This window comes from Xyrauchen texanus, chromosome 27 (genome assembly GCF_025860055.1).
Source record: "Xyrauchen texanus isolate HMW12.3.18 chromosome 27, RBS_HiC_50CHRs, whole genome shotgun sequence".
Lineage (NCBI taxonomy): Eukaryota > Metazoa > Chordata > Actinopteri > Cypriniformes > Catostomidae > Xyrauchen > Xyrauchen texanus.
The window spans coordinates 9,302,935-9,328,684 of NC_068302.1; the positions used below are offsets into that span (position 1 = coordinate 9,302,935).

The 25,750-nt window shown below is 40.1% G+C and overlaps 1 protein-coding gene across 3 annotated transcripts in view; it reads right to left on the reverse strand.

Moving 5' to 3' along the window:
- The window catches only part of fgfr1a (fibroblast growth factor receptor 1a), an 82,875-nt gene that overhangs the window by 43,144 nt on the left and 13,981 nt on the right, over nt 1-25,750 (reverse strand). For all 3 annotated transcript variants that reach the window (XM_052094934.1, XM_052094933.1, XM_052094932.1), the window contains exons 3-4: nt 2,728-2,982; nt 1,735-1,818 (exon numbers count right to left, since the gene is read on the reverse strand). In XM_052094934.1, the coding sequence (XP_051950894.1) occupies nt 1,735-1,818; nt 2,728-2,982 (339 nt within the window). The remainder of the gene's footprint in view (nt 1-1,734; nt 1,819-2,727; nt 2,983-25,750) is intronic.

Sequence of the window (25,750 nt, forward strand, 5' to 3'; positions counted from 1 at the left end):
CGAGCGTAAATCTCCACAGAGGTTAGATAACCTTACTACAGTACAATTGTGTTTAATGCTGAATATAATGTATAATGATTCTAACGGTCCTGATGTGATGTGGTGGGGAGTGGTGGTGGTGGCGTAGTGGGCTGAAGCACATAACTGTTAATCAGAAGGTCGCTGGTTCGATCCCCACGGCCACCACCATTGTGTCCTTGAGCAAAGCACTTAACTCCAGGTTGCTCTGGGGGGATTGTCCCTGTAATAAGTGCACTGTAAGTTGCTTTGGATAAAAGCATCTGCCAAATGCATAAATGTAAATGTGTGATATTTGAAAGTCCTCGTGATAATGCCACATGCAATGTCTGATTTCACTAGTAAGTGGCAAACATTATTTTACTCCATATGCAAACTCATATTTTTGAAAAGAATATTTTGGAAACATGTAATCAGTGAGAATACTATTCTAAAACCTAAAATATTCATTTAAAATACTCAATGTATGTAATCAATGACAGTGTACAAACATATGTATGTAACATAATTATGGCTGTGCAGAATAATTTATATTTCTATTCTGGTGTCACTATTGCCATCTGCTGGATTTTTATTCACACTCCATCCCTGATTAATCATTAACTGTTTAATGAACAGTACTTTTTGTTATGTTTTACAAGTAAAGGAAAGGAACTGTTTTGCATATGTCCTAAAAGTAATAATAATGATAACTATAATAATAATATATTCAAACATAACTTTTCATGATTCAGGCTTTGATCAATGTTTTGAGAGAGTAAAGAATTGTGAATTCAGTTCCGAAAATCGAACCAATTATATCTTAATAAAATAAAGAAAATATGATTTTTTTTTTATCAGATTAATCAATTAATCGAAGAATAGATAGTTGCAGCCCTAATTTTAAGTTACTTTCTAAATAACTTTTCCTAGAAAGGTTTTTGGTTTTCCCACTCATTCAAAATGTCTATATTTCCAAATTAATTGTCGCGAGTGCATATTTGAAACATATTATTCATATTACTTTAGCGCAAGTAATGTATGGAAATACTTTAATTGAAAGTAACCTGATTACCAGAATTTAAAATGAAATGCTTTCACAAATGTTTATACTTAAAAGTAATTCGACTACAGAAGCTAATTACTTTGTAATCGGATACACCCATATGGACTACTTTTATGGCACTTTTTTGGTGCTTTTGACTTTTTAGAAACGTCACAGCCAGTGGTCACTGTATGCGCTCACTGTATGGAAAAGAGTTGTTTGAACATTTTGCTACACTTTTCCTTTTATGTTTCATGGAAGAAAGACAGTCATATGATTTGGAACAACATTAGGGTGAGTAAACAATGACAGGATTTTCAATGTTGGCTGATTTAATGCAGAAAAGCAATGCAAAAACAACACTAGGTTCCTTAGAAGTGATTGTAACAAAGTGACCGGACCGTCAATCAAAGGGTGCAACATTTCTGTGTTGGTTGCTGGTTTCATTCTGTCTGATGGGCTTGATGGTGTCCTCTGGACTCAAAGACTAACCAAATCAAAAGACATGAAGGCATTCAGTCTCATAAAGCTCGGCACATACTACTAAATAGTTGTGGTTTTTCGCATAAATATGTGCACTATCCCACCAATTTCGTAGGTAACTGATAGTGTTATAGACATTTTTCAGACTTTGGTGTTGCTATGCATAAAGCAACACAAGCTCACACAGACTTTGACAAAGAGTGACTCACGATGCAGTTTCTGGCTACTTGATAGCTTGGCCTCCTCTGAGGAAGATTCTTCATCATCATCATCTTCTGAGGAAGCCAATCCATCTGACCAAGAACAGAACATTTGGTTAGTTAAATGTAATAAACAATCTTTGAAAATAAACAATGTTTAAGCAGAAACAAACACATTTTCAATAAAAACATTTTTTTCTTTTTATATAAATGAGTTCCCATGCATGACCTAACAAAATGCACCTTGCAGCTTTTTAAAAAAGGGCTTTTTAATTGGATGGGTCTACTGTAGTGTTCCCTGAGGATGTGAGGTGAAATGATGATTCACAGTCATCCTTTGTGGATTGAAATCCTATCAGAATCAAATCTACACATGTTTTTCTCACACAACCTCATGAAGTTATTTGTATTTCTTTCCCCCTTTTGTCCCCAATTTGCCCAATTCTCAATGAGCTCAATGAGGTCCTCATGGTGGCGTAGTGACTCCGGGTTTCAGAGGACAAATCTCAGTTGCCTCCACGTCTGAAACTGTCAATCTGCGCATTTTATCATGTGGCTAGTTGAGCGTGTTACTGCGGAGACATAGCTCGTGTGGAGGCTTCGCGCAATTCTCCACGGCATCCATGCGCCCCACCGAGAACCCCATTATAGTGACCACGAGGAGGTTACCCCATGTGACTTTACCCTCCCTAGCAAACGAGCCAGTTTGGTTGCTTAGGACACCTGGCTGGAGTCACTCAGCATGCCCTGGATTCAAACTCATGACTCCAGGAGCGGTAGTCAGAGTCTTTACTTGCTGAGCTACCCAGGCCCCAACCTCATGAAATTATTGAGCAAATTACCTTTGGCTAATTCAGGGGTCCTCTGAGAAATCGAATCCCCTCTAGACAGGAAAGGAGCCCATTCTTAATAATTGTAACCCCAACATTGTTTGGACAACTAATCCTGTCCGATTAGTGCTTATGTCAGTAATGTAATTTGATATTTTTAGTCATTGCTCACCTGTAACGTTGACATTGAAGTAATTTGTGTGGTTGCTGTTGGGTCCCTGAGCAAAGCAAGCATACACGCCAGAGTCGGCCGGTTCCACAGTCTCGATCTCTAGATGATCATTCCGTAGTTGTGTATGTTCTCCATCAACCAATGGAACATAGTCTTTAGTCCAGGTCACTTCCTGTGTCTCCTCTTTTCCTTTACAGATCAGCTCCAGTTTTTCCCCTGGATACAAAGTGAACTGTGTGGGCTCAACCTGGGATACTGGTAAAAACAGAAACAGAGGATATAAAAAGAGCTCTAATTAGTTTTCATCAAAATTCTCTTGACAAACTTAATATTTCATGAAATATCCCATAAAATTGGGATTCGTTTTCTTTCCTGTATTGACATAATTCTTATTGAAACAGAAAGTTGTAGTGTGACATATTGAAGCTCTCATCCAAACAGCCAATTGAGCACAAAAGTGCCAGCTAGGAGTTTGCGATATGTATCGTCTACAATAATATCTCAATTGTTCTTTTAACAATGTGCGATCTGGCATTATCGAGTATGTCACTCGCTTGGCAAAAACCAATCAAAAACACACCTTGAGAGTCCATGCATTCACTGCATGATGTAGCCTAATAGCATAGACTGCTGTGCGTGCGCATTGAGAGTGCACGCTTTCACTACGTGATGTAGCCTAGTAGCAAAGACTGCTGTGCTTGCGCATTGAGTGCGCACGCTTTCACTACGTAGCCTAGTAGCATAGACTGCTGTGAGTGTGCATTGAAAGTGCACGCTTTCACTACGTGATGTAGCCTTGTAGCATAGACTGCTGTGCGTGCGCATTGAGAGTGCACGCTTTCACTGTGTGATGTTGCCTAGTAGCAGATTGCTGTGCGTGCGCATTGAGAGTGCATGCTTTCACTGTGTGATGTAGCCTAGTAGCATCGACTGCTGTGCGTGCGCATTGAGAGTGCACGCTTTCACTGTGTGATGTAGCCTAGTAGCAGACTGCTGTGCGTGCGCATTGAGAGTGCACGCTTTCACTGTGTGATGTAGCCTAGTAGAATAGACTGCTGTGCGTGCGCATTGAGAGTGCCCGCTTTCACTACGTGATGTAGCCTAGTAGCATAGACTGCTGTGCGTGTGCATTGAGAGTGCACGCTTTCACTATGTGATGTAGCCTAGTAGCATAGACTGCTGTGCGTGCGCATTGAGAGTGCCCGCTTTCACTACGTGATGTAGCCTAGTAGCATAGACTGCTGTGCGTGTGCATTGAGAGTGCACGCTTTCACTACGTGATGTAGCCTAGTAGCATAGACTGCTGTGCGTGTGCATTGAGAGGGCACGCTTTCACTATGTGATGTAGCCTAGTAGCATAGACTGCTGTACGTGCGCATTGAGAGTGCACGCTTTCACTATGTGATGTAGCCTAGTAGCATAGACTGCTGTGCGTGCACATTGAGAGTGCACGCTTTCACTATGTGATGTAGCCTAGTAGCATAGACTGCTGGGCGTGTGCATTGAGAGGGCACGCTTTCACTATGGGATGTAGCCTAGTAGCATAGACTGCTGTGCGTGCGCATTGAGAGTGCACGCTTTCACTATGTGATGTAGCCTAGTAGCATAGACTGCTGTGCGTGTGCATTGAGAGGGCACGCTTTCGCTACGCGATGTAGCCTTGTAGCATAGACTGCTGTGCGTGCGCATTGAGAGTGCACACTTTCACTGCGTGATGTAGCTTATTTGCATAGACTGCTGTGCGTGCGCATTGAGAGTGCACGCTTTCACTGTGTGATGTAGCCTAGTAGCAGATTGCTGTACGTGCGCATTGAGAGTGTATAATTTCACTCTGTGATGTAGCCTAGTAGCATCGACTGCTGTGCGTGCGCATTGAGAGTGCACACTTTCACTGTGTGATGTAGCCTATTAGCAGACTGCTGTGCGTGCGCATTGAGAGTGCATGCTTCCACTGTGTGATGTAGCCTAGTAGAATAGACTGCTGTGCGTGCGCATTGAGAGTGCCCGCTTCACTACGTGATGTAGCCTAGTAGCATAGACTGCTGTGCGTGCACATTGAGTGCACGCTTTCACTGCATGATGTAGCCTACTAGCATAGACTGCTGTGCGTGTGCATTGAGAGTGCACGCTTTCACTGGATCATGGGTAATGTAGTTGTAAACCAGGAATTTCACTATTAAACAAATCTTTTTAAACAATGAAGTTGAAATAACATAGACTGATTGATTCAACGGAAGCATATACTATCAATGAACAACCTCAAAATTCACGACAGGTCTGTCTTTAAAGGCTTAAACATTTTAGTTGAAATTCAGTTAGTCTACACTATTGCCAGTCAGAAGTAGGTGGTATTAAAGGGAGTAAAATTCTCATTCTATAAAGCAATTTACTGGTCAAATTGAGCGAGTGCAAGATGAATCGATATTTTTGGTTATTTTTCCCAGAAGACTGTACATTTTAAATGTGGATATCTGCTAAAAGTATTTTTTTCCCAATGTTTAGAAAAACACTTTTTACAGCATGTAGATAGTCTCAACCCAAACATACATGGAGTAAAAGACTTGGTGACAATGGTGTCTTTAATTCTAATATATACATCACTGAAGCCTGATGCTTTACAACAAAAATGAGGCATTTTTATCCATTACTGAATCAGAACATTGTAAGCATTTAACATCCTACACATGTTCAGCAAAACACCTTCAAGCGTCTATCAAAGATACCATCTCCGTCAGTGCAAAATCAAATCTCAGTTGGAATTAGTCAAGGGCCAATTGTCAGGCCAATTCGGAGAGAGAGCTCATATTTGATTATGGGATGCAAGGTTGGGGGCATTGTCTCAGACACAGCCACCTGAACCCACCCCGTTGCTCCTGGCGACCATTGGAGCAAGAGGGGGGCTGAGATTTGGGGGTGGGGAGGCTTAATATAATTATGCTGATATATTGTCCATCAACATCATGACGCCTGTCTGCTCCTGTCAAAAACGTGGTTCGCGGACTGCTTCTTGTAGGATATAATTAATGTAGTTGGAGATTATTCCTGTTGGGGGTCTTCCTTAAACTAACAGATAAAGTTGTCAAACACAACGTTTACATGGATACCAGAGAGTGGTTTATTGCAAGAAAGCGGCATATTGCGGGAAAGTGCCAGATTGCAAGAAAGTAGTTTTCCTGTTAACATGCACTGTATTAGCGGCATAGTCTTTACTCTTGTATACATCCAGCTCGGTCAGTTAGCAGCTTTCTCCACAGCAACATAATTTCCCCTTGACGCTTGTGTAAATAATAAACATGGCATCCAAAGAAGACATCGCTATTTTTTCTCCATTGCTTTGCTTTACCTGCAGATATTCTATAGTTGAGTTAGGTGCGACCTGCAGTGGAATTGTGCTGCAATAGTGGGGTTTCCCTCTTACGTAAAACTCTGGGAATCTCCAGAGAATCCACTCCAGTGGACAAGCGCATATACGTGGAAGTGAATGACCATCGATATTTTACATTGGTGTGCATAAATGGACATAGTTTATAGTGTATGTGCTTTTCCCACTGTACTCCCAGAAACTTTGAATTCTTTCCATTTTTTTGACTTGTTCTTGTTTACATAACGTTTCAGAATGCCGCATACTGCAAAAACCCTGGAATAAACCGTTTTCATAAATGCATGTAAACATGGTCAATGAGCACATACTGACACATGATATGCTAAATTGTGGCTATGTACGAACAGTAAGTGGAGGTGAGATTTTTCCTTTTTTTGGGGGATAATTGGATTTAGTTCAGTTCAATAATAGTGCATCTGACTTGCAAAAAGGGATTTGAATGTTACCAGCTGGTTTCCTGTAAAGGGTGCATAACAGCGTGATTGTCCAAAAAGGTCAGATTTCCATGAAATCCTGCCACTTGCTGAAAAAGACATTTACACTATTGTTTTGAAGTGCATAAATCAAAACAGGGTGATCCTCATGAAACTGACATGAAAAATGTCTTGGTCACCCCAAATCAATATAAAATAAAATATAGAAAAAAATTTAATAAAGAAAAACCCTACATTTGGGACCATCAAGATTTTTTGCATTGTGACATTATTAAATGTAAACAAACACATTTCATCACCCAATTCGAATTACTGTAAAACGCTCAGATGTTTTACTTTTACTATTCCCATTGTTTTCAATAATGATTCTCATTACTGTGAAACAGTAATTTTTTACTCTATTACAATATTATCAGTGTTGGGCAAGTTACTAAAAAAAGCAATCTGCTACACATTACTAACTACTTCTCTAAAAGTATTATTTAGATAACTTTACTGATTACTTAATTGAAAACCTAATCACATTACTAATTACATTACATTTAAATTACTTTTTAAAACACTGTTTTGCTTTTTCTGCTCAACAAATTCAAAACAATGTCTATTTCCTTGTTCATTGTCGCACACCCTTCAGATGTCAGGGAAATGCAAACAGAAGTGCATATGACCATATTAATTACCATTTTAACAAATGTTTTAGAAATATTTGTAACCCAAGAAATGTTCTTAAAAGTAATTATTTAATTGAAAGTCAGTAACTGTAATCTGATTACAAGAATTTTAAATGTAATGTACTGCACTACATTGTGCCTAAAAGTAATTTGATTACAGTAACTAATTACTTTGTACAACCCCAATTCCATAAAAGTTTGGACAGTATGAAAAATGCTAAGAAAAACAAAAAGGAGTGATTTGTAAATTATATTCACCGTTTGCCTAATTGAAAGCACTCCAACTAAACCTTATATGATGTTTACCTTGTGAATGTCATTATTTTTTTAAATGACAGTAATTTCAAATCAGATCATTGCAACACGCTGCAAAGAAGTTGCTGCAATCGAGTGTTTACTATTGTGAAACATCAAAATTTCTTCTAATAACAATTTTTAAGCATTTGGGCATTGAAAACAAGTTTGTTAAGTTTAGAAAGTGGAATTTTCCCTCAATCATCCATTATGCTGGTTTTTAGCTGCACAATTGTACGGGGTCTTCATTGCCATATGGTTTGCTTCATAATGCTTCACACAGGTCAGGACTGCAGTCAGGCCAATCTAGCACCCACACTCTATACTTACACAGCCATGCACTTCTGCACTAATCCCTGGAAAAGACAGTGTGACATTCATGTGTTCTCACAGATGTGCCAGTTACCCATGCCTTAGGCACTGACACACCCCTAGCCCATACAGATACTGGCTTTTGGACCTGATTGGTAATAACAGCTTGGATGGTCCTTTTCCACTTTGGCCCAGATAAAACGACGGCTGTGTTTTTCAAAAACTTTTTGAAATGTGGACTCTTCAGACCAAAAAACACATTGTGTTGATGTATGGCTTCTGCTTTGCATGGTAAAGTCTTATCTTGCATCTGTGGATGCAGCGGCGAGTGATGTTGACTAACAAAGGTTTACTAAAGTTATCAAGTCCATGATCATGATATCCATTACAGATGAATGATGTATTTAAGACAGTGATGTCTGAGGAATCAGAGATCATGCGCATTCAGAAGTGGATTTCGTCTTGCCCTTTACACACATTTGTCCAGATTCGGACAAATGTGTGTAGGGTGAAAACACATTGAGAGGGTGAAATATCCCAAATATATCTAGTTTGTCTTTGGGGAAAATTGTTCTCAAAGTGCTGGATTACTTGCGGAAGCATCTGTTGGCAAATTGACAAGTCTTGAACGATCCTTGTTGTGGAGTGGTGGTGGCGTAGTGGACTAAAGCACATAACTGTTAATCAGAAGGTTGCTGGTTCGATCCCCACAACCACCACCATTGTGTCCTTGAGCAAGACACTTAACTCCAGGTTGCTCCGGGGGGATTGTTCCTGTAATAAGTGCATTGTAAGTCGCTTTGGATAAAAGCAACTTACAACTTACTTTTTTTTTTTTTCGCTGGGTGCTGTCCCATCTACCTAACCTTCTCATTTTCTGTACCTTCACTGTTATCTACCTGCTGTTGTTTTGCCTGCTGTCTTTGTCCTCTGCCTTTATTGTTGCTTGTCTATTGTAAAGCGTCCTTGAGCTCTGGAAGCGTCTGCCAAATGCATAAATGTAAATCCTTGCTCTTGAAGGACTAGAATGTTTTTGGAGGCTCCTTATACAGGTGAAACTCGAAAAATTAGAATATCGTGCAAAAGTTCATTAATTTCAGTAATTCAACTTAAAAGGTGAAACTAATATATTATATAGACTCATTACAAGCAAAGTAAGATATTTCAAGCCTTTATTTGATATAATTTTGATGATTATGGCTTACAGCTTATGAAAACCCCAAATTCAGAATCTCAGAAAATTAGAATATTGTGAAAAGGTTCAGTATTGTAGGCTCAAAGTGTCACACTCTAATCAGCTAAACACCTGCAAAGGGTTCCTGAGCCTTTAAATGGTCTCTCAGTCTGGTTCAGTTGAATTCACAATCATGAGGAAGACTGCTGACCTGACAGTTGTGCAGAAAACCATCATTGACACCCTCCACAAGGAGGGAAAGCCTCAAAAGGTAATTGCAAAAGAAGTTGGATGTTCTCAAAGTGCTGTATCAAAGCACATTAATAGAAAGTTAAGTGGAAGGGAAAAGTGTGGAAGAAAAAGGTGCACAAGCAGCAGGGATGACCGTAGCCTGGAGAGGATTGTCAGGAAAAGGCCATTCAAATGTGTGGGGAGCTTCACAAGGAGTGGACTGAGGCTGGAGTTACTGCATCAAGAGCCACCACACACAGACGGGTCCTGGATATGGGCTTCAAATGTCAAACGTCTTACCTGGGCTAAAGAAAAAAAGAACTGGTCTGTTGCTCAGTGGTCCAAAGTCCTCTTTTCTGATGAGAGCAAATTTTGCATCTCATTTGGAAACCAAGGTCCCAGAGTCTGGAGGAAGAATGGAGAGGCACACAATCCAAGATGCCTGAAGTCCAGTGTGAAGTTTCCACAGTCTGTGTTGGTTTGGGGAGCCATGTCATCGGCTGGTGTTGGTCCACTGTGCTTTATTAAGTCCAGAGTCAACGCAGCCGTCTACCGGGACATTTTAGAGCACTTCATGCTTCCTTCAGCAGACAAGCTTTATGGAGATGCTGACTTCATTTTCCAGCAGGACTTGGCACCTGCCCACACTGCCAAAAGTACCAAAACCTGGTTCAATGACCATGGTATTACTGTGCTTGATTGGCCAGCAAACTCGCCTGACCTGAACCCCATAGAGAATCTATGGGGCATTGCCAAGAGAAAGATGAGAGACATGAGACCAAACAATGCAGAAGAGCTGAAGGCCGCTATTGAAGCATCTTGGTCTTCCATAACACCTCAGCAGTGCCACAGGCTGATAGCATCCATGCCACGCCGCATTGAGGCAGTAATTAATGCAAAAGGGGCCCAAACCAAGTACTGAGTACATATGCATGATTATACTTTTCAGAGGGCTGACATTTCTGTATTTAAAATCCTTTTTTTATTGATTTCATGTAATATTCTAATTTTCTGAGATTCTGAATTTGGGGTTTTCATAAGCTGTAAGCCATAATCATCAAAATTATATCAAATAAAGGCTTGAAATATCTTACTTTGCTTGTAATGAGTCTATATAATATATTAGTTTCACCTTTTAAGTTGAATTACTGAAATTAATGAACTTTTGCACGATATTCTAATTTTTCGAGTTTCACCTGTACAGTGTACAGTACTATGACACAATTGCCTCACCTGTTTAACATCTCCTGTTTTTCATCGCCTTGTTATTTCAACTCGTCAAATTGTTATTAGTCTTAAAATGCCCATCTCGACATTTTTGGAGCATGTTGCAATGATCTGATTAGAAATGTCTGTACATAAAAATAAAAAAAATGAAATTCACAAGGAAATACACCATATAATGTTTAGTTGCAGTGCTTTCAATATAGCAAAAGGTGAATATAATTTACAAATCAATCCTTTTTGTATTTATTAGCATTTTTCATACCGTCCCAACTTTTTTAGAATTGGGGTTATAATCCGATTACACCCAAAATAATGTATTCTGCAGTTGTTTAATTTTTTATTTATTTTAAAATAGGCTTCATTTTCTATAAGTAAAATGTAATCATTTATTTTTCAATAAAGTAAAATAGGACCGGGACATTTTCTTGACAGGGTTTGTTTTTTTAAGGCAGAAAACAGTGTTGGTGATATGGCTATGCTCATTACCGAAACAAGTATTTAATAGTAAGCAGAGCACAAACACATCTTAAGTTTCCTTTTTACTAGTTTTACTGTAGTAACTTCACCCCGTCACTACCACTAACTCCAATAAAGCAGAGTGAGTGAGAGGCCTGTTGCAGCAGGTTTTGGGCTTGTCTCCATGGCGACCTCAGTAGGGTCTAGTTAAGGTATTTCCTGCTTCGCATGTGTCTAACAGGCTCTTAATCCTGACAGGAACAGGGGCCAGGGAGGGATCAACTTTCCCCACCAAAACAAGGCAGAAAAGAATGGGGCACGGAGAAAAGATAATGAGCTAGTAGATATTCAGGAATAAAGAGAAGCTTAAAATGTGCTATTTACTTGTGTCCTTACCAGTGTTAGTATATTACCTTCCAAGCACAAAAAGTAGTGTTGAGCATTACATTTTAAAGGTATGTAATCAGATTACAGTAGCAAACTTTCATTTAAATTGAAAGATACACAATTCTAAAACAATATATAAATGTAGAATACATTTAAAACATAAATATGGTTAATATGTACCTCTGTTTGCGTTTTGTGACAGCTGAAGGGCATGCGCCCCCTAACAAGCGAATGAACAAGAAGGAAATATAGGCATTATTTTTGAATCCATTGAATGGAAAAACAAAAGCTTTTCTCTGAGAAGTGTTTTAGAAAGTAACTTAAAAGTAATTGGCAATGTGATTACAATTTTAGAGTAGTAATTAATCATTTGTAGTTAATTACTTTTTTTAAATGTAACTTACCCAACACTGGTCATTACTGTGCTAATCACTCTTTTTCCATTTTCACTATAGTCTATACACTACAACTAATAATTGACAAAACAATCATGCCACAAAAGGATCTGGATAAAGCATTAGTATTTTGAATTGTTGACACATACATTGGTTTCTACTCAGACTGGGCAATTTATTGAATATTCATGAAATCTGCACAGTTACTTTGTTTGTGATACAAATTAAGTAACATTGTGAATATTCCAATTATTTCCATTTAAATCATTATGAGAGCACTAGCTGTTTTAAGAATGTCTCAGAATTTAAAATCAGTAACAAAACAAAACAAAAAACTTTCAAAGTTGGTAAGCTTGATACTTTTCCATAAATCAGTTCAAATTTAGAATCCATTTGATTTCTGATTTAAAATTATGATTAATTTTGCGTCGTCACTCAATCTCCCAGTGGCTTTTCCATACAAAATGTTTTAGTACTATTTAGTGATAATCACTGAAAAACATGTCTTGATTACTTTTAACTAGATTTTGTACTGTGTTTTAGTTCTTGCATTAAACATTTGGAATCCACTTGGCTACATTGGCTGTATGGTTGAAATTATGGTTCTTCTGAATTAATAATACCCTACTTTTTTAGCCATTACAGAGCAAATACAGCTGTCAAGACAAAGTGTGTGAACCCTTTGGAATTACCTGCATTTATGCATACATTTGTGTTACAATCTGGTTTAAACTTCATCTTAATTACAACAAAATACAAACACAGTCTGTTATAACTAATAACACACAAATTATTGTATTGTTCTTGTACATACTGAATACATCATTCAAACATTCACAGTATAGGTTGAAAAAAGTAAGTGAACCCCTAGGCTAATGACATCAACAAAAGCAAATTAGTGTCAGGAGTTGGCAAACCAGGCATCCAATTATTAAAACGAGATTGTATGTGTTGGTTAGATCTACTTTGACTTATAAAAAGCGCTTATACATTTAGAATTTTCTATTCAAAAGAATCATCTGCTGACGTGGACCATGCCTCGCAAAAGAGATCTCAGAAGACCTACAACCAAGAATTGTTGCTTTGCATTCAAGGAAAGGGTTACAAAGTTATCTCAAAGAGCTTAGATATTCACCTGTCCACAGTTAGACAAATGTTCTATAAATGGAGGTGATTTAGTACTGTGGCTACTGTCCCTCAAAATGGTCGTCCAGCCTAGATGACTCAAAGGGCATGCCGCAGAATGCATAAATAAGGATAAAAAGAAACCCTTGAGTGACAGCTAAAGACTTGAAGGAACCATTGGAACTGGTTAACATCTCTGTTCATGAGTCTACTACATGAAAAACATAAAAAAGGCATGGAGTCCATGGCAGGATACCACGAAGTAAGCAGTTGCTTTCCAACAAAAACATTGCTGCACGCCTGGAGTTTGCCAAAGACCACCTTGACACTCCACAACACTACTGGAAAAATGTTTTGTGGACTGATGAAACTAAGGTTTCATTGTTTGGGAAGAACATGCAGCACTACTGCCACCATGAAGGGCTAAATATTTGCCAAGTTTATCAAGATCAGTTTATCAAGTCCAACAGAATAATGTCAGGGTGGCTGTGCACCAGCTGAAATCAGTAGAATTGAGTAATACAGACCCTAAACATTGAAGAAAATCCACTACAAAATGGCTTCAAAAAGAGAAAATCCACCTTATGGAATGTCGCAGTCAGAACCCAGACCTAAACCCAATAGAGCTGCTGTGGAAAGACCTCTAGAGAGATGTTCAGTGTTCACATCAGTTATCCTAAGAATATGGTTGAGTGAAGTTCTGTAAGGAAGGACGGTCCAAAATTCCTTCTGAATGTTGTGCTGGTCTAATCCGCAGATACCAGAAACGCTTGGTTCAGTTACATTTTCTACAGCACTGTGAATGGTTAATGGGATGTGTTCAGTAAAGACATGGAAGATTATAATTGTTTGTGTGTTATTAGCTTAAGCACATTAATATAATTATGACTTTGTTGAAGATGAGATAACATTTTATGACCAATTAATAAAGACAACCAGCTAATTCCAAAGGATTCACATATTTTTTTGCCACTGTACATACATTTTGAGATATATATCAAATTTGTACTGAGAGCACATGCAGATACTAACTTTCTACCCACAAACCATCAGAGCCTCACTTGACCTCAGCACCGCTTCTAGAGCCAGCAGCTCCTCACATAATAAATGATGAGCAATTCAATGATCAACAAACGATCATACATTTGTGGCAACGAGGAAGTAATTTCCTCTTGATTGGCACTCAGCATTGAGCAGGACAGATTCCGAAAACATTTTACAACTGTCAATAAAGAGGCTGTTTACTGTGAGGCATCAAGTGACAATATTCCATAATAATCATGCAGGGAGGAAATTATACAGCTTCTTGATAATTTATAGTCATTAATCGACATGCTTCCTTCCAGGATATTAAATCCTGGCATGCTACCAAGCCATAAGTCACTTCAAAGAGCAAAACAACACATGCAATACAAGCTGAAGACAACACCGGTGTGCAAGCTATAGAGTCCAGATGTTGTCTGGCACTGCCACAACTACTTAACTGAAAACTAGAGCAGTACATGAGAAAATAGACTGATGGTGGGAAACATAGAAAATGTTCTTGAGCACAATGCGAATGCAGAGTTATAAAACGGCAGCAACAGTAATATGATTTTAGACATTACAGTTCAATACACATTAAATGTATAATTTTTATGGATGGTTATCAAAACAATTCTTCAAAGTAACATACTGGAGTTCAATAGCCTAAATGAATGCTCTTGCCAAGCAATGCAGCGACTTGCAGCATTAATATAGAATGTGTGGCCGCAGGTGCGCGTTTATCGGCATTTTACAACAGTTAACGAAACGTTTTTGCTCGTCAAAAATGTTAAGATAAATTGTTTCTGTACATTCCTAAGCCCAAGTATGAGTAGTAATAATAGTAATGCTTGCCTTAGTAAACGCCATTAAGACTTGGTCTTGATTCCAACTCAAGCTGAACAAAAAGATGAGCCCTTTCCCTTCAAGTCACTCCTCATGGGATCTCAGGCCTGTTAATCCTCCAGATCCTAGGACCAGATTAGGTCAGATTAAAGTCCATATTTTTGGAAAAACAACCCAGCTGGAATAACCATCGCGTATTTTGTTTCCTGGTTCAAGCCATTCGGAAAAGATGATTGTCAGCTGAAAATCAAGTTAATTACACTAAATCGTGAAAGGAAATTTTTTTCTCCTAGAGGTAAAAGTGAGTGAGTCCCAGGCATGCGCAAGACAAGCCTTTCGGAAAGAGAGATTGGATACAAAGAAAGGAAGCAATACAAGAGCTCAACCACATGGATTTCCTTTCGTAAGAGAGATCGATGATCTAGCAAATGGGAGAGGTGGTAACGGAGGGAGAAAGAGAAAGAGAGAGTAAATGAATAAATAGTTGGAAAAACCACCACCCCTTTATTCCAGTGATTTAAGGGTGAGAAACTTCGGGGCGTTCAGTGGCAGACTGGAATGTGCACTAACACAAGGAATTACACACAAAAGAAACTGTAATACGATCAGTATGTTCATTTTGTGACCAAATGTGATTACTGTGACTTAGTCCATTACTTGTGATTAATGAAAGTGTTTGTTCAGTGTGACAATAAAAAAACAGGGAAACACACTCATTTACTTGGCTGTCTAGATGAGGGCAACACACTGTTTTCTCTTAATCGGAGCATAGGTGAACCAAACCTGTCTGTCAGAGTATAGATCGTAGTCTAAGAGATGCGGATTCATTTTGAAAATGTTTTACAGCTAATGCGTTTTGTCTTTTAACAGCAGCAGAGCATGGTATGTGTAATTTTAAGTGTAATTTTATAGTGTATTTTAAATACTTCTGCAAGTGCAGTTAAGACACAATATACTTCTATTCTCTACATATATCGATTCTCTAAAAGCATGTCTAAATATCTCATATGCTGCTTCTCAGGTGAATGCATAAATTGTTTTAAAGGATGTTTATATATTTTAAAATCATAAATAATATTTGTATTTTTTATATTATATTCAACATTCTCAGATAACAATTTTTTTCTTCTGCAGTATAGCTGCTAAACTAAATGTTCTTTTAAAAGGAGTTTTAGATATTTTTATAGGAAAACAAGCCAAAACAAAAACAAATCAAAAATGTATTTTGCTGCAGTGTATAATGGGGCGAAGACTACCCTCTCTCACCATTCTGTTCACTTCAATCCATCTTTAACAAAAAAAATTAAACATTCTCTCTTATTAATAATGCTGCGTATTGCCAATTTTATTCACAATAAGAAATGTCAGTTTCAGAGTTTGTAGTTATTTACATGATCTGCTTCCGTATAATCTGAACTTTAACAGCTGTAACACATTAAGTATAATTGCAATGTCAGGGCATTTCCTTTAAAGACGCTTGACAAGTTTTGCTTCAGCGAAGCACCAGCACCAGCTCCACTTATTCCACAATGAGAGTGCTTCTGTATTTACAAATCTTTGCATTATAATTCCCTCATACTTTGCAATCTACATCACCTGAAGCTGTAAAGGTTTAGGGCGCATCTGGACTGAGAGCGGTTTAATTCTTCCTCAGTCAGACTCAGGTGCGAACTACAGTGCTGCTCTTGTGCGTCATCATTAGAGTTTCGAAAGATCTCCTGCTATGTTAAATGACATCAAATGACTATTCGACAATGAAACTTTGTCAAAATGTTTTTATTGTCAACATTGTCGATAATGCCGATTAATCGTTTCAGCTCTAGCTTACTGTAATGACTAATAACAAACCCTAACCAAAACTCTCCTCAAAATGTCCCAAAAGGGAGGTTTTGTTAGAATTAGCTCACTTCTGGGACAAACATACCCCCCAATCTATAGCTAAGCAAACACACTCACACACCTACATGCAATTACCACCCCCTTCTTATGCTGGCCCATCATCAACTAAACTCCACATGAGGACTTGGATGGTAATGGCATTTGTTCACAATGGCCACAGTTGTACAAACATACGCAATCACTGCTCGGCTACACGCAAATGTGCCCATGTCCACACGCACGTGCTCTGCAGGAGGGACAAGAATGAGATCAGCGTGCCCTGCTGAATCACATCCATTGTTTCCCCCAAAGTATTTATTCTTCTCCTAGTTAGTAAGTGAGTTTTACAGAGAGCAAGATTGTTTGAGATAAAGAGAGAATAAGGGAGAAAGAATCAGAAATATATACAGTATTTACACACTGCATTCCCAAATCAAGTCCAATCAATAAACTAGAGCCCACAAGCCTCAATCAAGTGTTGGGGAAGATACTTCAGAACTGTTGATTATGAAGCTGCAAGTTACTCAGAGTAGTTACTACAATCTACAACTACAATCAAGCAATTATTTTGTAAAAAAGCAATTAGCACTAGGTATGAAAGTTATGGATGAACCATTTTGAAATCGAAATCGCGATTTGACGTGGTGTAATTATCAAACCGCAAAGGCTGCAATTTAATTAAATAAAAAGTCTGCACGCACTAATCGTTGTGAAATTTTGTTTCCAAACTATTAGGTTTATACCATCTATTGTCTGCACAAAGCCACTTTTGCAAAATCAATTTTATGCTGCTTTTTCTAAACCAAGTTTTGCACCACAATCCTTCCTCAACCTCAAAATGAATAGTGGCTAAAGCTCATATAAAAAGAAAGTAGGATTGTGAGCCAAAGGAAATAGTAGGGAATTTATTTTAAGACATGGCAGGATCACAAGTCGCTAGCCCCATGATTTTAATACTCATCACTCTGTTGAGATTAATAAACCCACAATTTAACATCTATATACCTAGATGAAGTTATAAATGCATTGAGTTTCAATTTCTAAAAAGTAAGTCCAATTTTTGCGAGACTTACAAACAAATACTCATTTACCAAGGGTTATGAACATGTTTCCATTTTATATCTTTACTCTCTTCTGATTCCATTGAAATCACAGTATTTGCTCAAAGTGACAATATTTCAACACTTCAGGAAGTGTTTAGGATGCCCTGTTGTTTGTGCAGTTTGTATTCCCACCTAGGAAAAATAACAAACAAATGTAACCAAATGCAGGAGTGTCAGTCACTCATCAACAGCTGAAACTATCATTTATACCACAGGAGGCCCCGGGGGAATTGAGAGAGAGGAGCGTTCTCCGACCCAACAGAAGGAAGAAGGAAGAGGAGAAAGAGGAGAGGAAATAAGCAAAGGGTATCAGCACGCCTGGCCACTTGGCTGTCAAGCGTTAAGTGGGGAAAAGATAATCCATCACATTCTTGTCTGGTCTTCCTCTACTCATTATAGTCATAACAAAATCCTTAAGGCCAGTGGTCTATCAAGTAGTCAGAAACAAAATCTATAACTAAAACAGCCAGAAATCTAAGGGAATGATTGTTAAATGCAAGAGATCCTGGATTTAAAACCCACTTTGTGTTATTACATTCACCCCAGGGAAAATTTTAACTGGTATCTGGGGGTGCGTGGATAGCATTTGATGTTGTTTTGTTACATATAGAAAGCAGAAATTCTAACTTAATTATTAAATAAATGCACTATTAGGTCTTTCTATAAAACGTTTTTTGCATGATTGCCCCCAAAACTATCAAAACATGTGACAGACAAGTTACGGCAACATCAAAGTTTAATGTATTGTTTTTGGACGAGTCATTGTGTTGGATTTGAGTTTGCTGCAAGAAACCCCAAGCTAGAAAAACCTTAGTGACAAAACATTTTGTTTACTGTTGTAACCTCCATTCCCTGATGGAGAGAAAGAGATGTTGTGTTGATGTAGTGACAGTAGGGCAGACTCAAACACCTCTGATATTTGAGAAAATGGCAATAAGAATTGGCGAGTGGAATTTGCATGCCACTCCCCCAGACGTACAGGTATAAAAGGAGCCGGCTTGCAACCACTCATTCAGGTTTGTGTTGAGGAGCAGAGACAGAGTCCCGGCCATTTCAGCGGGTAGTTCAGTGTTATGGCAAAAGGGACACAAAGTCTCATTCCCTCCATCAGGGAATGTAGGTTACAACAGTAACCAAGACATTCCCTATCTGTCACTCACTTGACGTTGTGTCCATGTAGTGACACTAGGGGTCCCTATACAAAATGCCACAACCAGCTGAACTGTGTTACGTGGCTCGGCGGTGCAGTGCACTCAGCCCCATCGTAATCTTCCCAACGCCCCACATACATTGCATGGTCCCTCATACCCCAAGGGGGGGATCAGACGTACTTAAAATGGGAACTGGCCACACCAGCCACTTCTGCATTTTCTCTTCTTTTCCTCCCACGAAAATGAGAATTCATTCAGCTGAGGCCAGATGTATTTGCATCGGGGAATGTGTTCTTTTGGGAAAAGACACCACGGAGACCACATCCTGCCCGAAGTGAAGGTTAACATGTGGAGAATACATCATGTGGACTTACCAACTGGGAAGTACCATATATGGAAAAGAAGCCCCTGCGGTAGGTCCTACCTGGAAGGGAGGAACTCCACAAATGCAGCGACTGGTTGAAGAGCAGGCTCTGCCCAAGGGAAGACACGGGTTTGCCTTCAGGGAAACTGTACCGTGGAAAAATACATCACATGGGGTTACCGATAGGCAACCAACACACATGGAGCACCTATCTCAGTGCAGGGGCTGACCTGACGGGGCATACTAATGCAAGTACTAGGCCTGGAATCAAATTCCTCAACAGAATTTGCTAGGCTTTTGTCCTGCCACGAATATGTGAGTTCCTTATACACCTCCAGGAAGAATGGAAACGGGGCGGAGCGTGGCTGTGAGCAGGGCGTGAGGTTCGTGGAGGAACCGCTCCCATTGGCACCCCAAATCGGCCCCAGCCCTGGGGCGAGCCGCCTGACTCATCCCAGGGGCGTTCTCTGCACTTATCTGTGCAAGAGGGGGAGAACCCGCTGTAATCAGAATCAGAATCAGAATCAGAATCAGCTTTATTGCCAAGTATGCTTACACATACAAGGAATTTGTCTAGGTGACAGGAGCTTCCAGTCAACAACAATACAAACAATACCAAAAAAAACAGCAGCAAGGCATAGGTAATTAAAAACAAAAAAGAACACAAAATAAATAATTATACATATACGTACATAAACTCACCTTCATACATACCCACATACACACACGTGAGTGCAAATCTAATACAATCTGTATATAAAGAACAAAAAACAGTATATTATGTACAGAGCAATGTAAGTAATGGCAGAAGTGGATAAGTTGGATAATATAATTTAAATTAAAATTAAACTGTGTATTGCACATAATTATTGCTCAATGGGGGTAATTTAACTGTTCATTAGATGGATGGCCTGAGGGAAAAAACTGTTCCTGTGTCTGACGGTTCTGGTGCTCAGTGCTCTGAAGCGCCGGCCAGAAGGCAACAGTTCAAAAAGGTAGTGGGCAGGGTGAGTGGGGTCCAGAGTGATTTTACCAGCCTTTTTCCTCACTCTGGAAGTGTATAGTTCTTGAAGGGAGGGCAGGGGGCAACCAATAATCCTCTCAGCAGACCGAACTGTCCTTTGTAGTCTTCTGATGTCTAATTTCGTGGCTGCACCAAACCAGACAGTTACTGAAGTGCAGAGGACAGACTCAATGACCGCTGAGTAGAACTGTTTCAGCAGCACTGGTGGCAGGTTGAATTTCCTCAGTTGGCGAAGGAAGTACAACCTCTGCTGGGCCTTTTTCACAATGGAGTCGATGTGTATCTCCCACTTCAGGTCCTGTGAGATGGTAGTGCCCAGGAACCTGAATGACTCCACTGCTGACACAGTGCTGTTTAGAATGGTGAGGGGGACAATGTTGGGGTGTTCCTCCTAAAGTCCACAATCATCTCCACTGTTTTGAGCGTGTTCAGCTCCAGGTTGTTTTGACTGCACCAGACAGCCAGCCGTTCAACCTCCTTTCTATACGCAGACTCATCATCATCTCGGATGAGGCCGATGACAGTGGTGTCGATCTGCAAACTTCAGGAGCTTGACAGAGTGGTCCTTGGTGGTGCAGTCATTGGTGTACAGGGAGAAGAGTAGTGGGGAGAGCACACATCCCTGGGGGGCACCAGTGCTGATGGTACAGGTGGTGGAAGTGAATTTTCCCTGCCTCACAAGCTGCTGCCTGTCCGTCAGAAAGCTGGTAATCCACTGACAGGTAGAGGTGGGAACAGGGAGTTGGTTTAACTTAGTCCGGAGTATATCTGGTATGATTGTGTTGAAAGCCGAGCTGAAGTCCACAAAAGGATCGCTAGCGTATGTCCCGGTCTGTCCAGATGTTGCAGGATATGATGCAAACCCATGTTGACTGCATCATCCACAGACCTGTTTGCTCGATAAGCAAATTGAAGGGGGTCCAGAAAGGGTCCAGTGATGTCCTTCAGGTGGGCCAACACCAGTCTCTCAAATGACTTCATGACCACAGATGTCAGGGCGACAGGTCTGTAGTCATTAAGTCCTGTGATTTTTGGTTTCTTAGGGACGGGGATAATGACTGAGCGTTTGAAGCAGCATGGGACTTCACATTGCTCCAGTGATCTATTGAAGATCTGAGTGAAGATGGGGGCCAGTTGGTTAGCACAGGAACGAAGGCAAGCTGGTGAGATGCCATCTGGTCCTGGAGCCTTCCTTGTCCTTTGCTTCCGAAAGACACGGCACACATCGTCCTCACAGATCTTTAGTGCAGGTAGTGTAGCAGGAGGGGGAGGAGGGGGTTGCAGGAGGTGTTAATGGTTGTGTGAAATGAAGGTCCGAGTGCATGTGGGGTGTGAAATCGGGCCTTTCAAATCTGCAGTAAAACACATTCAGGTCAGTCAGCCAGTCGTTGGTCCGCCACAGGGTTGGGGGTAGGAGTCCTGTAATTAGTAAGTTGTTTCAGGCCACTCCACACTGATGCTGGGTCGTTAGCTGAAAACTTGTTTTCAGCTTCTCAGAGTAGCTTCTTTTAGCCACTCTGATTTCCCTATTCAGTGTGTTCCTGGCCTGATTATACAAGACTCTATCCCCACCCCTGTAAGCCTCCTCTTTGGCATGACGAAGCTGTCTGAGTTTTCCTGTGAACCATGGTTTATCATTGTTGAATGACAAAAATGTCCTAGTAGGGATGCACATATCCTCACAGAAACTGATGTATGATGTAACAGTATCTGTGAGCTCGTCCAGGTCTGTAGCTGCAGCTTCAAAAACACTCCAATCAGTGCAGTCAAAGCAGGCTTGTAGTTCCAGCTCTGCTTCAATAGTCCATCTCCTTATAGTCCTTACAACTGGCTTGGTTGATTTTAATTTCTGCCTGTAGGTCGGGAGAAGATGAACCAGACAGTGATCAGAGAGACCCAAAGCTGCACGTGGGACAGAGCGATATGCATCCTTTAATGTAGTATAGCAGTGGTCCAGTATATTCCTGTCTCTGGTGGGGCATGTAATGTGCTGTCTGTATTTGGGCAGTTCACGTGTGAGATTTGTTTTGTTAAAGTCCCCAAGAATAATAATGACTGAGTCCGGGTATTGTTGTTCTGTGTCTGAGATTTGATCAGCCAGCTGTTGCAGCGCTAAGTTCCCAGACGCGTTTGGAGGAATGTAAACACTCACCAGAATAAACGAAGAAAACTCCCGCGGCGAGTAGAACGGCTTACAGTTAATAAAGAGCGCTTCCAGATTAGGACAGCACATCCTCTTTAGTGTTGTTACATCTGTACACCAACTTTCGTTGATGTAAAAGCATGTTCCACCACCTCTCGTTTTCCCCGTTAACTCCGCGATGCGATCCGCTCTGAACAGCTGGAAGCCCGGCAGATGTAATGCGCTGTCCGGAATGGCTTCACTCAACCAGGTTTCAGTGAAGCACAGTGCAGCAGAGTTTGAAAAGTCCTTATTAGTATGTGTGAGGAGATGTAGTTCGTCCGTTTTGTTGGGATTCGCGAGATGAATGCTCGGCAGTGCTGTTCGAACGCCGCGCTGACGGAGTTTAACCAGCGCGCCAGCTCGTCTCCCTCGCCTGCGTCTCGTAGCGCATCTAAACAACACAGCAGCGCCTCCAACTAAAATGTCCAGCAAAACGTCCGAATATTGAAAAACCGGGAAAAGATTATCTGGTATGTGCTGCTGAATGTTCAGCAGTTCGTCCCTGGTAAAACTGATTGGTAAAAGATTGCTAAACACAGGACAAACTAACAAAAACAACAAAAGAATTGAAGAGCTCCACACCGAGGCGGCCATCTGCGGCGCCATGTTGTATATGTAATGCGTCATATATCCAACAGCCACGTACAACACTTTTGTTTCATCAGAGGTGAATGGAATGGCAGTGGAAAGCACAGTGAGTAACAGTTCCACTAGCATTTCAACTTGGGAATGGTTTGGTACGGTACAACTAAAAACCGTTCCCGGTCTGGTTTTTCAGCATTGTTATCTTACCGTACTCAGGACAGAGAACCGTGCTGATGGAATGCCTTTGGTGACGTAGCAACTGAACACAATGGAAAAATAAATTGTAACCATGTCAACAAGGTGGAGTGGTACGGAACAGCACGGTTCTGCAACGAGAAAATATCAGTAAATATCAGGCGGGGCAACTATCCATTTATGTATAAAGTTGGACTGGAGACCGAACTCGAGTCTGGACTTAAAGGAATAGTTCACCCAAAAATGTACTCACCCTCAGGCCATCCAAGATGAATCTGAGTTTTTTTTCCCCATCAAGACAGAATTTAAGTTTTATAGGATTCATTTCAGGCCTCCTCCTTTAAACAATGCATGTGAATGTACTCCATTTTTGACGGTGCAAAATGCATATTTAGGGTGCATCAAAATAATCCACACGACTCCAGTCGACAAATAAAGTTCTTCTGAACTCAAACGATTGATTATTTTTAGAAATATAACAATACTTATATACTTTTTAACTACAAATGTTCGCTTCCATACATCTCTGCGATGCACACTAATGAGAGGGATGATGTAAGCTTGTTGGTAAGGTCACGCGTCACGTGGAGGAGGCAAGAAGCGCGTCATTGTTTACAAGAGAAACTTGCACAGACCACAGACCACAGACCAAGCCCCGTTCACAAACCAAAACCATCAAAACTATTTCAAAACAATATAAAATTTAAAAAAATTTAATTTCCAAATAATAATGATAAAAAAAAATGTACTGCAGTAAATAACCATTCTTTATTTCGGAGCAATGCCGTTGCATTATCTACTTGTGCTTACAGTTGTAGTTAGTGACACCAAGTGCAAGAGATTTACAAGTGATACTGAGATTTACAGGGTTTACACAGTGAGACAGTGAAGTGGCGTGAAGGTGAGTTATTTATACAGCCAGTGATGAGCGAGTGATTTGAGTGCAAGTGCGGTGATTTAGAAATCGGGTGATAAGGAGCGGAGCGCTGAGGGAAGTGCAGAGCCCAAGGGAGGCGTGACAAATGACAGTTTTCACACATACCTGATTTCGCTGGAAAAACAGCATGGGCACAGCTGATGAATCCCTTTGTTTCTTTCGATGGTCTGAAATCCTCAGCGGTAAAATGTTCACTGCACACCCTCCAATATCTGAGAGAGCACCTAAGTAGGGGTGTACTGATATCCAGGTTCGGCGCGATAAGCCAGAGCTTCAATCGCTCAAGATCATGTATAGGCAATCGATAAAAAGTTTATATTTTTCCCGGCGTGCATTTTCTTTGGGGTTTCTGAAGGTTGAAGCATCCAGGATACACATGCCAAACAACCATTTTGAACAATACACTTACACAAATACAAATCAATTAAACTTTTGTACAGTGCTCCTTCTCTTGTAAACAATGCCGCGCTTCCTGCCTCCTCCTCCACGTGACCTTACCAATGAGCTTACGTCATATCTCTCATGAAAGCGCATCACAGAGATGTACGGAAACAAACATTTGTGGTTAAAAATATATGAAAGTATTGTTTTGTTTCTAAAAAATAATCAATCATTTGGGTGCAGAAGAACTTTATATGTCGACTGGAGACGTTTGGATTATTTTGATGCACCCTAAATATGCATTTTGGATCCTAAAAATCTTAAATTCTGTTTTGATGAAGAATGAAACTCAGATACATTTTGGATGGCCTGAGGGTGAGTAAATGATCAGCAAATTAAAAATTTGGGGTTAACTATTCTTTAAGTACTCAAACTAGCCACTTTAATAATATTAAGTATAATGCTGAATGATATCAGTACAATATTTGTTAGAACACATTTCAGGGTTGCTGTAGATGAAGGGGTACTTAAGCCTTATTGATGTGGTACATTAGATGACAAAGATTTAGAAACACTGGGTTTTAAAAGGCATGACTTTGTCATTTAGTCCCATTGTGTCATTTAGTCCCATTGTGTCATTTTGTCCCACATGCTTAGATGATACATTTCACTAACTTTCTTATGCAATGCAAGTTTTCATCAAGAGTACAGACCATAGATCTACGCTTCACCAACTTGCACCTATCTAAAAAAAAAAAAAATGTTATTTTTCTCAGAAACACGATCTCCACTGTGGAATAGCACCACAGGGCGGAGTACTTTCTGTCTCTTCTTTTAAAGGCAGTCATTTATAGTGTCTCCGTTAGTCAACACTTCCCTTGACAACAAATACCTTTTCATTACAAAAGGAGGAGAGTGAGACAAAGGGAAGGGAAGAGAGATTGAGGGGGATGAGAGAGGTATTTTAGCTTAGCCGAAGGCTACAGTTGGCAGCTATTTCACACCTTCAGCTCTGGGGTAAATTCAAACTAACCTGGTTTATTTAAAGCCTTCACAGTCGGTCAGACAAGAAGAGACCACTCTTTTTATAATGGTTGTAACTGTAATGTAAGGCATTTAGAAGTCTCCTGGGCTTAATGTATTTCCGAATCCCAAAAGATGATGATAGAAGCTACGGAAGCACGTTTGGGCCTGTGATAGACACCGGCACTCGCTCTGCTGGAATGTTGACAAGAAACACATTTTTCAGGGTTTTATTTCAGC